General features: G+C 35.7%; 1 protein-coding gene across 1 annotated transcript in view; it reads left to right on the top strand.

The window, feature by feature from the left end:
- LOC111047062 (myotubularin-related protein 10-B) overlaps positions 1–14,465 on the top strand; it is a 65,480-nt gene extending 51,015 nt beyond the window's left edge. The window contains exons 10-14 of the mRNA XM_039435247.1: positions 1,585–1,731; positions 5,203–5,375; positions 8,183–8,353; positions 10,652–10,876; positions 13,585–14,465. Coding sequence (XP_039291181.1) covers positions 1,585–1,731; positions 5,203–5,375; positions 8,183–8,353; positions 10,652–10,876; positions 13,585–13,860 — 992 coding nt within the window. The 3' untranslated portion in view covers positions 13,861–14,465. The remainder of the gene's footprint in view (positions 1–1,584; positions 1,732–5,202; positions 5,376–8,182; positions 8,354–10,651; positions 10,877–13,584) is intronic.
- The last annotated feature ends 302 nt before the right edge of the window (positions 14,466–14,767 follow it).

The raw sequence follows: 14,767 nt of genomic DNA on the forward strand, positions 1-14,767 counted from the left end.
CTTGAGATTTTTTTCTATGGGGGTACGTTAAAGATAAGGTGTATCGACCGCCTCTACAAGCTAACATTCAGAAGCTCAAAGAAGAAATAACAGCAGCTATACAAACTTTTACGCCCGATATGCTACTGAGGGTGTGGAACGAGCTCGAGTATCGTATTGATATCACTCGAGTGTCTGGAGGGGGTCACATTGAACATTTGTGAACTTGTTTTCTAGTGGGGAAAAACTTAATTTAATACTCTTCATTATGATTTACAACCTAAGTTTCTATTATGTTTCCTTGATTATATACAGATTTTCAAAGTTGTGGTATTCTTTCTGAATCACTCTGTATTATAAAGTTATCTTTAATATAATAAAAGCGAAATGTCACTGACTGACTGACTGACTGACTGACTGACTGACTGACTGACTGACTGACTGACTGACTGACTGACTGACTGACTGACTGACTGACTCACTCACTCACTCACTCGCATAACTAAAAATCTACCGGACCAAAAACGTTCAAATTTGGTAGGTATGTTCAGTTGGCCCTTTAGAGGCGCACTAAGAAATCTTTTGGCAATATTTTAACTCTAAGGGTTGTTTTTAAGGGTTTAAAGTTCGTCTTTTAGCATGTATATTCTTCTTCTCCCAATCTCTTAATAATAATTATAATTGAAATTTCCATATCATGTTACTATAGAACTATAATCTAGATAGAGCACCTCTTCGAAACAGTTGTTAACTGGCAACTAAATTAATAATTTTGTCAGATTGGCATTAAGTTGAGTTGACTTTGTTAGGTTGGCACCAAGTTGAAGATTTAAATGCATTTATCGCGGAAAAATTGATTGGGCACTGCTACTTCAATCCTGGGAATATTATATTACTAGCCGTCAGGCTCGCTTCGCTCGCCTTATCCGTTTAGCCAGACGTTTAGTCTGGACCCCCGACTGGATTGTCCTAACATATGATAAAAATGCTCAAATGAAAAATGCAGGCGAGCGAAGCGAGCCTGCTGATCTCATTCTTGGACGATCCAGTCGGGGGTCCAGGGGGCGCAGCCCTCTGGCTAGACGGATATGGCGAGCGAAGCGAGCCTGACGGCTAGTCTTTAATATAATAAAGGAAAGAACTGGCTCTTACACGTACGGAATAGGAAAAGTATGTTTGACGCATCATCACGTCTGACCTAATGGACTGATTGACTTGAAAATTTGCATATAGATTCTTAATTAACCGAGGATGGTTAAATACATATTTTCAATTATTCAAGATTTCATTGAAAGTTCTTGAAAATTTGTATGTAGATTCTTAAATAACCGAGGATGGTTAAATGCCTATTTTCAATTATTCAAGATTTCATTGAAAGTTATTGAAATTTTTCATATAGATTCTTAATTAACCGAGGATGGTTATAGGCCTATTTTCAATTATTCAAGATTTCATTGAAAGTTCTCAGTTTGTCAAGTTTTAAAATATAACCTTGTGGAGCACGGGTTTCCTGCTAGTCTAAAATAATAATCATTATGTTATTTTTTTGAATTATGTGGAACTGAAAATATCACTTTTATTTGACCTTGTTTAATTTGTTGGCAGAGAGCGAGAAACAGTTTTGGGTACAGGACAACAACTTTCTGTCGCTAATGGAGAACACAAGATGGCTGCACACGGTCTCTGCATGTCTGTCGAAGGCTGTCGAAACGTCCAGATTGCTTCATAGGGACATCACGGTTGTTCTGCAAGGTTGGTTCATTGTTACATGTTTTTCTAGAATCTAGTTAACTGACAGCTATTTCTTATTACCGAGTCCCTCATGGTATAAGGATATAAGTTTGAAATTTCGAGTCAATAGGTTTTTTAGGAGTTATCGTGTTCAAAATTACTCAAAAATCAATAATGTTTTTGGGCTCAAACGAATAGAAAACATGAAATTGGGGCACCTTAGATTTATTTGCAACTAGCCTTCAAGCTCGCTTCGCTCGCCGTATCTGTCTAGCCGGGGGGCTCCGCCCCCTGGACCCCCGACTAGATCGTCCAAAAATGAGATTAGCGGGCTCGCTTCGTTCGCCTGCATTTTTCATTTGAGCATGCTTCATTCAATCAGAAAGTCAAATACTGAGAAAACGCAGAAAAGCTGAGAAAAACGATAATTTTGGGATGAGATATTAAAGTCACCTCATCACAAAATTTTTAGACCCTAGCAAAACCTCTGTACCAAATTTGAACATTTTCTGTCTATTACTTGATGAAAGAACTGAGAAAACGCTAATTTTGGGCGTATCTTTGGCGTTATTTTAAATTCCTTCTAACACAACATTATTACACCCAAGCTGAGCTTCTGTAGTAAATTTTAACAATCTCTGTTCATTTGTTCTCGATAAAGCTGAGAAAGCGTAAAAAACGCTGGAAAACCGCAGATTTTGGGCGTATCTTTGGCGTTATTTCAAATTCCTTCTAACACAACATTATTAGACCCTAGCTTAGCTTCTGTACTAAATTTGAACAATTTCTATTCATTTGTTCTCAATAAATCTGAGAAAAAAAAAAAAAACAAAACAAAAAAACGCTTTGGATGATAACCATTTCATAGCCCAATAAGGTACATCAAGCAAAGCCATCAATTCTGTGTTATTGGTTCGTTTACAGTCCCCGCATACAGTCTTTCCCTATTTTATGCACTGTGGCGACTAAATGGCACCTAAAGACTGAACCATTGCTCGGTTGATACTGCAACTCAGTGGAGTGATGGTGGGAAAGTTTTGGAATGCATAGGTGACTCATTCACTGACACCACCCCATTCAATAGTTCTGTGCAGCAAAAAAACTGCGCGACTGCCGGAAGGTTAAAGGTTTAGCTGCTAAGAAACGTTTGATATTATTTTTAAAAGTTCCATTCTCCGTATTTCTTTAGGAAGTGAATTAAACAATCTTATGGATAAAAATAGAAATGTTTCCATGTACTAGAATAGGTATACCGATAAGTAGTCAAATTACCCCTATTTCTAGTGTTATGGCTATGAACTACCCCCTGTTCCACAAACTTCTCCAAATTCTCCTCAACATAAATTAGGCTCTTTTGAACATACATTGAAGGTCAATATTGCCAGAAGTTTAAAATGCTCTTCACACTGTGCTCGCTTAGAAAGCCCACAAATCAATCTCATAGCCTTTCTCTGTTTTTTAAAAGTCTACTACTGTAAGCTCTGGAACCCCAAAGTATGGTGCCATATGACAAATGAGAATGGATGTGAGCATAATAAATCACCATTAAAACATCCAAACTGACATATGACCTCAGTTTTCTAATTAAGAAGACTCCCTTATTCAGCTTGCTAGCAACAATGTCAATATGCTGGGACCAACTAAAGCAAGTGTCAAGGGTTTAGCCCAGAAACTTTGCCTCTTTCTCCTCATTCATAGTCAGTCTCCTATCATAACTAATAATCAATATTTGCAGTAGCAGACGTCTTCGGGGTGTTTTACAGCATTTAATTGGGATTTTCGTTTAATAATAATTATTCATTAATTAGTATTTGAACAAATATAATTTATTTCCATCCATTTTTAAGCTGTTCTCCTATTTCTCTCGACCACCATTATAACGTGGAGACCATTATGATTGTGTAGGTGATTGACAAAGTGAATTCTTGACGAAGTGGCACTGATTATTCTCTATAATTATTTATTTCACAGTTGTATATAGGATGGGTGAAAAGTCCGAGAACGGCTTAATATCTCATACAAAAAGGTAATTTGATGGTGGGTGTGATTGGGGATCCTACTCAAATTGAAAATACTACTTTACTATGACTTAAAAAATCTGGTGCGCCATATTGAATGCAACTTTTTTTTAAATAGGAAGGTGGTCATGCGATACATGATTTCGATACGGAATTTCAAGAATAAATGAATGGTGGAAACCGCACATCGATATCTCAAACCGTTCAGAAGATATTCACATTATTAATCAATACTATTCAAAGCAGAAAGGAGAGAAAAAAGTATGAGAACGGCTTAGTATCTCATAAAAGATTGTGATTCCAAGGTGGATGTGATTGGGGATTCCTCTCAAATTGAAAATACTACTTTACTATGACTTAAAAAATCTGGTCCGCCATCTTGGATCCGCCATATTGAATGCAACTTTATTTTTTTAAATTGGATAGTTGTCATGCAATACATGATTTCGATAGGAAATTTCAAGAAAAAATGAATGGTGAAAACCGCACATCGATTTCTCAAACCGTTCAGAAGATATATTCACATTATTAATCAATATCACTTATGTATCTCATTTCTGATATGCATGATATTGATTAATAATGTGAATATCTTCTGAACGGTTTGAGAAATCGATGTGCGGTTTTCACCATTCATTTTTTCTTGAAATTTCCTATCGAAATCATGTATCGCATGATCACCTTCCTATTTAAAAAAATAAAGTTGCATTCAATATGGCGGATCCAAGATGGCGGACCAGATTTTTTAAAGACATAGTTAGGTAGTATTTTCAATTTGAGTAAAATCCCCAATCACACCCACCGTCAAATAACCTTTTTTTGTATGAGATATTAAGCCATTCTCGGACTTTTCACCACTCTGTATGTACACTTTAACAATAGACACCACCATAATTATGCAACAAGAAATGAAAATAGCTTAAGAGTTCATAGGTATCAGCACAGTACATCTCAAAAACTAAATCCCTATATGGCTGTGAAACTTTATAATTATTCGCCTGCCACTTTAAGATCTTTATGTAAAAGCGCTTTTAAGTTGAAAGTAGAGGAAGTTTCAATAGGAAAAACCCCATATAGGAATAGATTTGGGCCAAGCCTGTTGTTCCTTCCTAATCATATTTATATGATTTGTGATTCTGTCCACGAATAAAAAATAAATATAAAATAACCGACTATTTCTCTATAAACTGGAAAATGTATTTATAATTAATATTATAAATGATATATACGTAGTTAATAAGTGATTGGGAAAGATAATTGATACCTAATTTAGAGTGTAATGGATGTATTTAAACTTTGTAAAATGGATTATGTGTGCTTGCTGTTGTAGGTTCATGTTTGCCTTGTATTATTTACTAGAGTTACCAACCATAACGTTGTCTATAATGTGGAAACTCTCTGTGACAATATATATATATATATATATATATTATATATATATATATATATATATATATTTATTTATTGTTTTCAGAGGCGGACGGCAGAGATTTGTGTCCACTGATTGGCAGTTTGGTGCAGCTGATGTTGGATCCGCACCTGCGCACAATACAGGGCTTTCAGTCACTGGTGCAGCGGGAATGGGTCATCATGGGACACCCTTTCTGCACCCGACTGGGTCACGTCTACAGCACTGATGGAGAACAGGTAACACTGCCGTTATTTCATTTTCTATTATCTACGCTTCCATAAAAGCCAATAATATTATTAGGCCCGGTTGCACAAAAGCCGGTTAAATTTCAACCGTGATTAATTCCACGAGAACCAATCGGAGAAGGCGTTTTTGAAAAGACGGCTTCTCTGATTGGTTCTCGTGGAATTAATCAGGGTTGAAATTTAACCGGCTTTTGTGCAACTGGCATTTACGGTTGCGTTGTGTATAGTGTTGTGGTACTTTTTCAATATGAAAACACAAATTGAAATTGTCAACCACTTTTATTATTATACTAGCAGGTAACCCGTGCTCAGCAAGGGTCTATTTTAAAACTTGAATTAATGAAATCATGAAGAATCGAAAATAGGTCTATAACCATATGCATTTTATATGCAAAATTAGAAGTAAATAACTCAGTAGTTGAGACGTGATGATGCGTCAATAGTTATTTGTGCAACTAGTGCGCAAAGTGACAGTTTGCTGCACGGAAAGAAACGTTTACGCACGAGCCGTAGGCGAGGACGGAATGGTTTCTTGAGTGCATCAGAGGAACTTTGCGCACGTATTTCACACTAAATTTTTCCTTCAGTTACCATTGAATATGAGAAGTGGTTGATTATGGGTAAAATGATGGCTGAAATCCATCAAATGTTTGTCTGTATAATTTTGTTATTAATAACAACTTTAATTTATTTTAAACTTGATAATACAATTATAAAAAATTGATAATCGATAATCTATTCAAATAAAACATTAAACTTGATAATACAATTATTGAAAATTAATAATCGATAATCTATTCAAATAAAACATTAAACTTGATGATACAATTATTGAAAATTAATAATCGATAATCTATTCAAATAAAAAATTAAATTAATCCAATTAATTTGAAAATTTGAATAATTTTGAGTAAATCTTAATTTCTGAATAATTTTTCAACCAATCAATATTTATTAATGAAAAAATATTATTTGAAATAATGAATAATTAATAATATTCAAAATGTATAATTAATGAGTTCTCATATTTATTTATTTGAAAATCAGAAAAATATAGATAGAACAGATTCGCATTCAAAATACACGCCAACAGCTATCTTTAGCTGATTGGGATGGCTGCAAGATAATACGCAAAGTATTAAGAGTACGCAAAGTAATACTTTGCGCACTAGAGCGGAAAAGTGATTCTTTGCGTTCTGTAATCAGTGCAGGAATGGTCATTTTCCAAGGTAACTGTAAGAAAACATAATTTTCCTATCCCGTAAGTGTATAAGCCAGTTATTTCCTTTATTATAGTATAGATAATCTATATTAATAAGAGAGAATATGGTTGTGTTTGTTCGCATCAACCCATGCCAACTTTTGGATTGCATATCGGAAAAACGGGATTGATTTAGATCTCCAAATTTTGCAATATCAATCTCGTGCACCTCGAAGCCCAAAATTCAATTTTCCTTCCAAAATTTTCAGAATGAATGTTCAAATTTCATTCATGGGACCTTCGACCATGTATAGGATGGTTATATGTCCTATACATGGTCGAAGCATGGGACATGAATATATTATAATTGAAATGTACATACCATATGTTGATATAGAAATATAATCTAGAGAGACTACCTCTTTGAAACAGATGGTTATAATTGGCAAGTAAATTAATAACCAGTCCAATTTTGTCAGGTTGGCATTAAATTGAGGAAGGTTTCTAAAAAAGATTTGAGTTCTGCCACTTTATTAGGTTAGCACAAAGTTGAAGAACTTTTCTATACTATAATTAAGGAAAGAACTGGCTCATATATGTACGGAATATGATTTTGAACTACCTCGACGAGGCAAGAAGAATGAGCTGTAGTACTATGAGATCCGATCATTGTATCGAAAGTTATGAGTGTTTGAAATTTTGATCCCTATGACAATAATTATTATTAAACGAAAATCCCGATTAAATGTTGTAAATCACCCCGAAGACTTCTTCTTCTTCTTCTTCTTTGGCTGTGCCTTATCCCATTTAAATGGGGTCGGCATTCCTTCCTCTTAGTCTGCCTCTCCACAAAGCCCTATCCAATGCTTCCTCTCTCCTCCAACCACTCTCCCGCAAGTCAGTCTCTATTCTATCTCCCCACCTCATCCTAGGTCTATTTCGTCCTCTCACATCATCCAAAACCAAATCCTGCACTCTTCATCCAACATAATCCTCCTCCCGTCGCTGTACATGCCCAAACCACCTCATCCTTGTCTCCTGCATTTTCTTTCTCAGTGGTCCAACTTTTACAGTGCCTCTGATCAATTCATTTCTTATTTTATCTCTTCTTGTAACCCCACACATCCATCTTAACATTCTCATCTCAGTCACTTCCATCTTTCGTTCCTGTTTCTTTGAAATGGGCCATGTTTCTGTTCCATACAGCATAGCTGGCCTCACAACTGATCTATACACTTTTCCCTTCATTTGACAATTCACTCTCTTTATCACAAACAACACCACTCATTTTTCTCCAGTTCATCCATCCACAATTTATTCTATGCTGTATTTCCACATCAAGCCCTCCATCTCTCTGTACACTTGAACCCAGGTACTTAAAACTTGCAACTGGTTGGAGTTGGTTTCCTTCAAGCTGTAAGGGTAGTCTTCACCCCGAAGACTTCTGCTACTGCAAATATTAACAAAAGAATTTCCATCTAGCTGTTTACCCTGTTATCGATATTAGCAGTAGCAGAAGTCTTCGGGGTGATTACAGCATTTAATTGGGATTTTCGTTTAATAATGATTATTAATTTTTTTTGTGATGTTGTTTCAGAGTCCGGTATTCCTGGTGTTTCTAGACTGTGTGTGGCAGCTGTTGCAGCAATTCCCGACCGAATTCCAGATGAGCGAAACCTACCTGACAACGCTGTGGGACTCTGTCTTCTTTTCTACGTTCGACACTTTCCTGTTCGACTGTGAACGAGATCGACTGCTGGCTGCAGCTGTGAGTATATAGTAAAGTCCACATTAAAATGGCAGTGGAGAAAGATAGGAGAGCAACGTTGCCGATCCTCTGTCTTGTCACTTACTACAGACGGTAGCTGATACAGGTATTAATGTAATATTGGCCTAACTTTTCATTAAGCAAGAAATTATATTTTCCAATAATTTCATAATTAAGATGAAATAGTTTGTTAATTATTAATTCTACATTGTTAAAAGAAGGTCTGGTAACAGAGCAAAGCAAGAAAGAGATAGCGCTATCCGCTTTGTTGAATGATTGACAAGGATAGCAATACTATTGCTAATCAAACACTGCCATCATAACGTGGACCCAACTATAGTAGAGAAGACTGCTCGCTTCGCTCGCCTTATCTGTCCAACCTGGACCCTCCTGGCTATACTTGATGAAGGTGCTAGATAACGGGCAATCACTCACGTCTTTTTGTTTATCATCAGCTGTCACGAAAGATAATTTGAAATTGGTAACTGTCAACGTTCCTGATTTTCCATGTTTATGCTGACTAACCGGCGCAAACATCAATACATAATTGGCTTCGGCTATGACCATTTCTCCTGCAACAGAAAACATAGTTATAGAATACAATTATTCATAAAAAAATGCAATTTCAATTGATAAATAATTAGGTAATTATTTTACGAATACTTACAAACACAAAAGACGGCTTTCTATAGTGAGGTGTTCACGTGTTTGATTAGAAATTGTATTGCTATCCTTGTCTATCATTCAACAAAGCGGATAGCTCTACCTCTTTCTCGCTTTGCTCTGTTGCCAGATCGTCTTCTAACAATGTAGAATTAATAATCAACTAGGCTAGGGCCACACGAGCGCACAAAGTGCGTCTGTTGCAACGTACTTTTTGACGTCCGTTGTAGAAATACATAGAAGTGAATTGGTGACAACACACGAGGTACGTGCGTACCAAGTAATGGAAGTCGTAACGGATATAATGGTCGTAATGGAAGTCGTGATTTTTTAACTGCGCAGAAATGCTACAACGCACGTCAAACATATGCAAAAGTTATTGCTTCGTCTGGTTCCATTGCGTAAATCCAACTGACGTTGACGCAACACACTCAACGCTCGTGTGGTGTCATTGGCGCCGGCCGTCAAAAAGTAAGTTGCAACGGACGCACTTTGTGCGCTCGTGTTGCCCTAGCCTTAGCAAAATATTTCATCTTAATTATGAAAATTCATTATGAAATTATTGAAAAATGATATTTCTGGCTTGATAAAATATAATTGATTATTTTAAACGAGAATGAACAGTTGGTATAACATCAATAAAAGGTATCAGTTACCCTCCATAGAAGACATTGACAATAAAGAGGATCGGCAACGTTGCTGTCCTATCTTTCTCCACTGCCATTATAACGTGGACCTCACTACAGTAGACGATAGAACCGATGAAATTCTGCATATAGATTCTTAATTAACCTATGATGGTTATAAGCCTATTTTCAATTTTTCATTACGTCAAGTTTTCAGTTTGTCATGTTTTAAAATTGACACTTGTGGAGCACGGGTTTCCTGTGATAGTGAGGTCGACTTTTTAAAGGCAGTGTTTGATCAGCAATGGTATTACTATCCTTGTCTTTCATTCAGCAAAGCGGTTAGCGTTATCTATTTCTCGCTTTGCTCTGTTGCCAGATCGTCTTTTAACTGTACAATTAATAATCAATTAACAAAATATTTTATCTTAATTATGAAAATTCATTATGAAATTATTGAAAAATATTATTTCTTGTTTGATCAAAGATAATTGATTATTTTGAACGGGAATAATAATCAATAAACCTGTATATGAATATGAATTCCGGACTACTTCCTCATAGAATCAAGATTAATAGAAAAACTAAACTAGAAATAATAACCTGGACCTACAGTAACATTTTCTCCCATATCGACATATGAGTCTCGAGATTTCTGCTCAAACTACTGTTTGCAAGGCCACTTATTTTAGATACTTCTGTTGAAAGTGGACTCGCTTACAATTTTTGCTCATATATTTTCTCTCTTTTTTCCTACCTTCTCCGATTCTTCCCTTTTCCACTCCTCTTCACCCTTCATTCCTTACTTTTATACCCTCTACCTCCCTATCACATGGGAAACCATAGTTGGCTAGGTATTTTTCCTCCTTTCTTTCTTTTCATCACACCCCACCATGAAGCCTGCTTTTGTATTTTATTAGAAATTATTTTTGATGTGATTTTTGTATTATAAATTCTTTTATGTATATTGTGTTGAATTGAATAAGATTATTGATTGATTGAATTTCAGGAGCCTAATAACCCACTAACCCTACGCCCGGTGTGGGACTGGGGCGAGCAGTTCTTAGACCGCGACGTGATGCTGTTCTCCAACCCTCTCTACGTGCACCCCCCCACATCTGCCACACCAGTTCCGCTTCCGGCCAGCTCGCGACTGCCGGTTTTGCAGCTGTGGAGTCAGTGTTATTTCCGGTTCATTCCGCTGCTAGAGATTGTTGGCGGTGGGAATCCGCAGGTTAGTGACGTCACTCAAACTATAACTTGAAATAAAATTACATTTTCATTCATTTTATTTTCAACTTGGTCCATTTTCACAAGAAAGGCACAGATCGGGAGATAGCTGCACTATTCATTATATCCAGACAAAAGTTACTGTTCAGGCCAGTTTCTTTGTATAGTAGTTTTAGTTTTCCTTTATCGGCTGCAAAGTGCTGAGAAGGAGATTTCGTCCTGCTATCGTTTTCATTCCCACGACTAGAGCCATCTCTCCACTCTATAGTGAGGTCCACGTTATAATGGCAGTAAAGAAAGATAGGAGAAAAACGTTGCCAAGTCTCTCCATTTTGCCACTGAGTGTACACAGCTGTTACTCAATTCATCCCATTAAATTTGATCTAATAATAATTATCATTTCCTTGATTAAATAATCAATTTAATCAAGAAATTTTTTTCCATAATTTGATTAGAAAATTTGTTTTTATAACTGAGATTAGATTTTTATTTTTATACAAACCTGAAATGGCTAATTTAAAAAGCTGTGATACAACAATCTGAATTTCAAAACAACAGAAATTGAGTTATTTGGTAGGTATTCTATTCCAATTATCATTTAAATAGAAAAATAGAAATCCCATTTAAAATAAGTAATATTTCAATGGAAATAGTTCTGAAATAACTTTTCAATATTATTTATACCGGTACGAGTAGGTCTAACCTATACGTGTAGGCTAACTGAAGCATGGATGAAGAATCTAGGATGGTTAGTTATCAACTTTTAAATGTCATTTCAGGTATTTTAATTTGTGTTTCTCATACGGTAATGTCTAAAAATTATTTCATTGTTTCAAAAATACATTTTAAATCAATTATACGACTTGTGTACTCAAGTATTTTGATAGAATGAAGAAAAAAAAATGGCGACTGATAATGAATTGTTTACTTTTGTACAGTCACTGTCAAAAGTAAAAATAAAATATTCTGGCAATATTGCAAAGCTAGAGAGAGATAGCGCTATCTGTTTTGTTGTATGATAGGAAAGGACAGCTACAGTATTGTCAATTGTACACTGCCATTATAACGTGGACCTCACTATAGGCGTGTGCAGCCCGGGGCTCAGCTCAGTTGCAAAACAGATCTCTTCGTCGACAGATCATTGATCCATAATTAGCAACTCCTATTTGTTTAATTTGTTATTTTTTAATATATCATCGTGGGAAATTCGTCCCATTATTATTGTAAATATAATATATTCGTTTCGTGTAGTAATTGACTCTTAACTTGTGCTTGTGTTTGTGGAAATATATTGAGAGTGAAAGCCAACGCCCAAAATCATTTAAAATACTTTGAGTGAAATATATATCCAGTCAGTACAAATGTTTGGGGACTAAGGACCACAGGAGCGGATCACACACCATCGCAGTATAATTAATATTTATTTGTTTTCACACATCTGTCTCCTTCATATTCCTTCTTATTCCAATTTACCACCTGAAACCCTGTTTGTAACAAATCGGTATATCATTACGTCATAGTTTGGTTTGGAGTGAGTGATTTTTCCTATTTTTTGGGTCTAAATAATGGTGTGCTGAATTGGATATATGAATGTATTTATTCGTATCATACAGCCCAACCCAAAAAAAAACAGAGGCAAAAGGCCTATGGATTCATAGTTTTTGTAACAGCTGATACCTTCCTTATACGCGGGATTCTACAGCCTTTCCGGCCGTTTCCCGTACTCAACCACTACCTCCGTAAACAAAGCCGTAGTGCATTCGTGTGAAGTCAGCACAGGTAGGGCTCCTACACCAATAAAAATTCGTCGATTTCAGCTTATCTATATCAGCTAGTTTTTCTATTGGTGTAGGAGCCCTACGTGTGCTGACGTCACGAATGCACTACGGCTTTGTTTACGGAGGTAGTGACTCAACACGCCATCTGCCTCTATCTCTCCATACGTCTTGTTGGGTGCCCCTGCTCACGTTATAATGGCAGTGTTTGATTAGCAATGGTATTGCTATCCTTGTCTATCATTCAACAAAGTGGATAGCTCTATCTCTTTCTCGCTTTGCTCTGTTACCAGATCGTCTTTCAACAATGTGGAATTAATAATTAATCAACCAAATATTTCATCTTAATTATGAAATTTACTTATTTGTATTTATTTTACAATGCAAATGACTCTGATGTAATAACATTGGTAAATAAAATAATAAGGTAGTCCTTGTGCTATTTCTCTTCCAAATTTATAGCTGACAAAGTCCAAGATAAGGCTAGAATTTCATTAATAAAACAATATAAAATCTTATAGCACCCTTTATTTTTAAAAATCTTAAAAATAGTTTAACAACTAGTTTCGGTGATATTAGTTAGAATATCATGTGTACAATATTTATAAAATTTTAGCCCAAAATAAACATGAAAACTACAAATCATTGAAAAATACTATAAATATAATATTGATAAAATAAATTAATATTGCTTAGTAAAATATAATTGATTATTTTAAACGAGAATGAACCGTTAATAAGTATTACATCAATAAATCGGTATCAGTTACCATCTATAGAAAGCATTGACAAGATAGAGGATCGGCAACGTTTTTCTCCTATCTTTCTCCACTGCCATTATAACGTGGACCTCACTATATTATTTTCAAAAAAGGGCACTATAATTATATTTTATTCAATTATCGGTTAACTAATCAATGCATTGTTTGTTTGTCAGATTGATCTGAGCAGCCGTCTCTTGCTATCGCAGATTGACACCATTGAAGAGACATCAGAGGCAGCTGGAGGAGTCGGAGGAGGAGGTGTGGGTCCTCCTCCCCAGGCCCCCCTGGAGTCCCTCAGCAAGATCGGCTCCTTTTTCCCGTTCAGTCGCCGTTCAGACGGCGGTCACGTGTCGGCTGCTCTACTCGTCAGTTCTCTTTCACTCAATCAGAGTTTCCATTCCACCGAAATCATGCTAGACTCGCAGTCCATATTGAACGCTCCTGACTAATTTATCTATTTATTTATTTATTTCTGTTATCTATCTACTTACTGGTACCTTAAGAGTATATCTATCATAAGATGCTTATAGACCTATGCCCCACGAGCAAGCGCATTCCGCACTTCATCAGCTGATGTCCAGCTTATTATAACAGTTATAATAAGTGTATACCTACCATAACCAAGGTCTATAAATACAGGTCATGACACAATCCCGTGATGCATTGCAAAATCGCCATTTTATGGGGTCCTAGTTCACCAATTTTCAAATTTACCAGCTGTTATCGTTATGGATTGAACAACATGATGTGTTATTTTGTAATATTGTTCAAGGAATATTGCTTGGCTTTGAATTGTAAAATAAATTGTTCCGACAGAATAATAATATTCAGATTCCAACTAGGAACTGAATTGTTGATTTTTAGATATAATTGATCGGGAACTTGAAACTCTTTTTGACATTGGCCTCGCATATTTCTGTCTTGTCCCAATGCCTTTTGAATCATAATCCTTGAGTTACAAGAATAAGAACAATTTTTAATGATAAATGAATAAATGAATTATTGAAGCATTTATTATTGAAATGTCATTATTAAAAATTGAAAACCTGAATTCACATATTATCTGAACTAGAATATTGTTTTTAAAATGCTCAATTTTGTTACGAGCAAAATGAATTAGATTGGATTTTCAAATGTACCGCCATAAAGACCCCATATAAGGAGCATGAGTGTCATGACCTGTATTTATAGACCTTGATCAAAACAGCTCATAACTTTGAAGTATAAGTATCGGGGAACCGAGCTTCGCTCTGTAGTACAAAAGCATAGACAATTTATAACACAAAATGGAAAATTATGATATATTTACAGTTTATATTTAGAATGATATACTTAAGTTTGCTACAATATTTGTTA

The sequence above is a fragment of the Nilaparvata lugens genome, chromosome 9 (assembly GCF_014356525.2).
Source record: "Nilaparvata lugens isolate BPH chromosome 9, ASM1435652v1, whole genome shotgun sequence".
In the NCBI taxonomy this organism is placed as follows: Eukaryota; Metazoa; Arthropoda; class Insecta; order Hemiptera; family Delphacidae; genus Nilaparvata; species Nilaparvata lugens.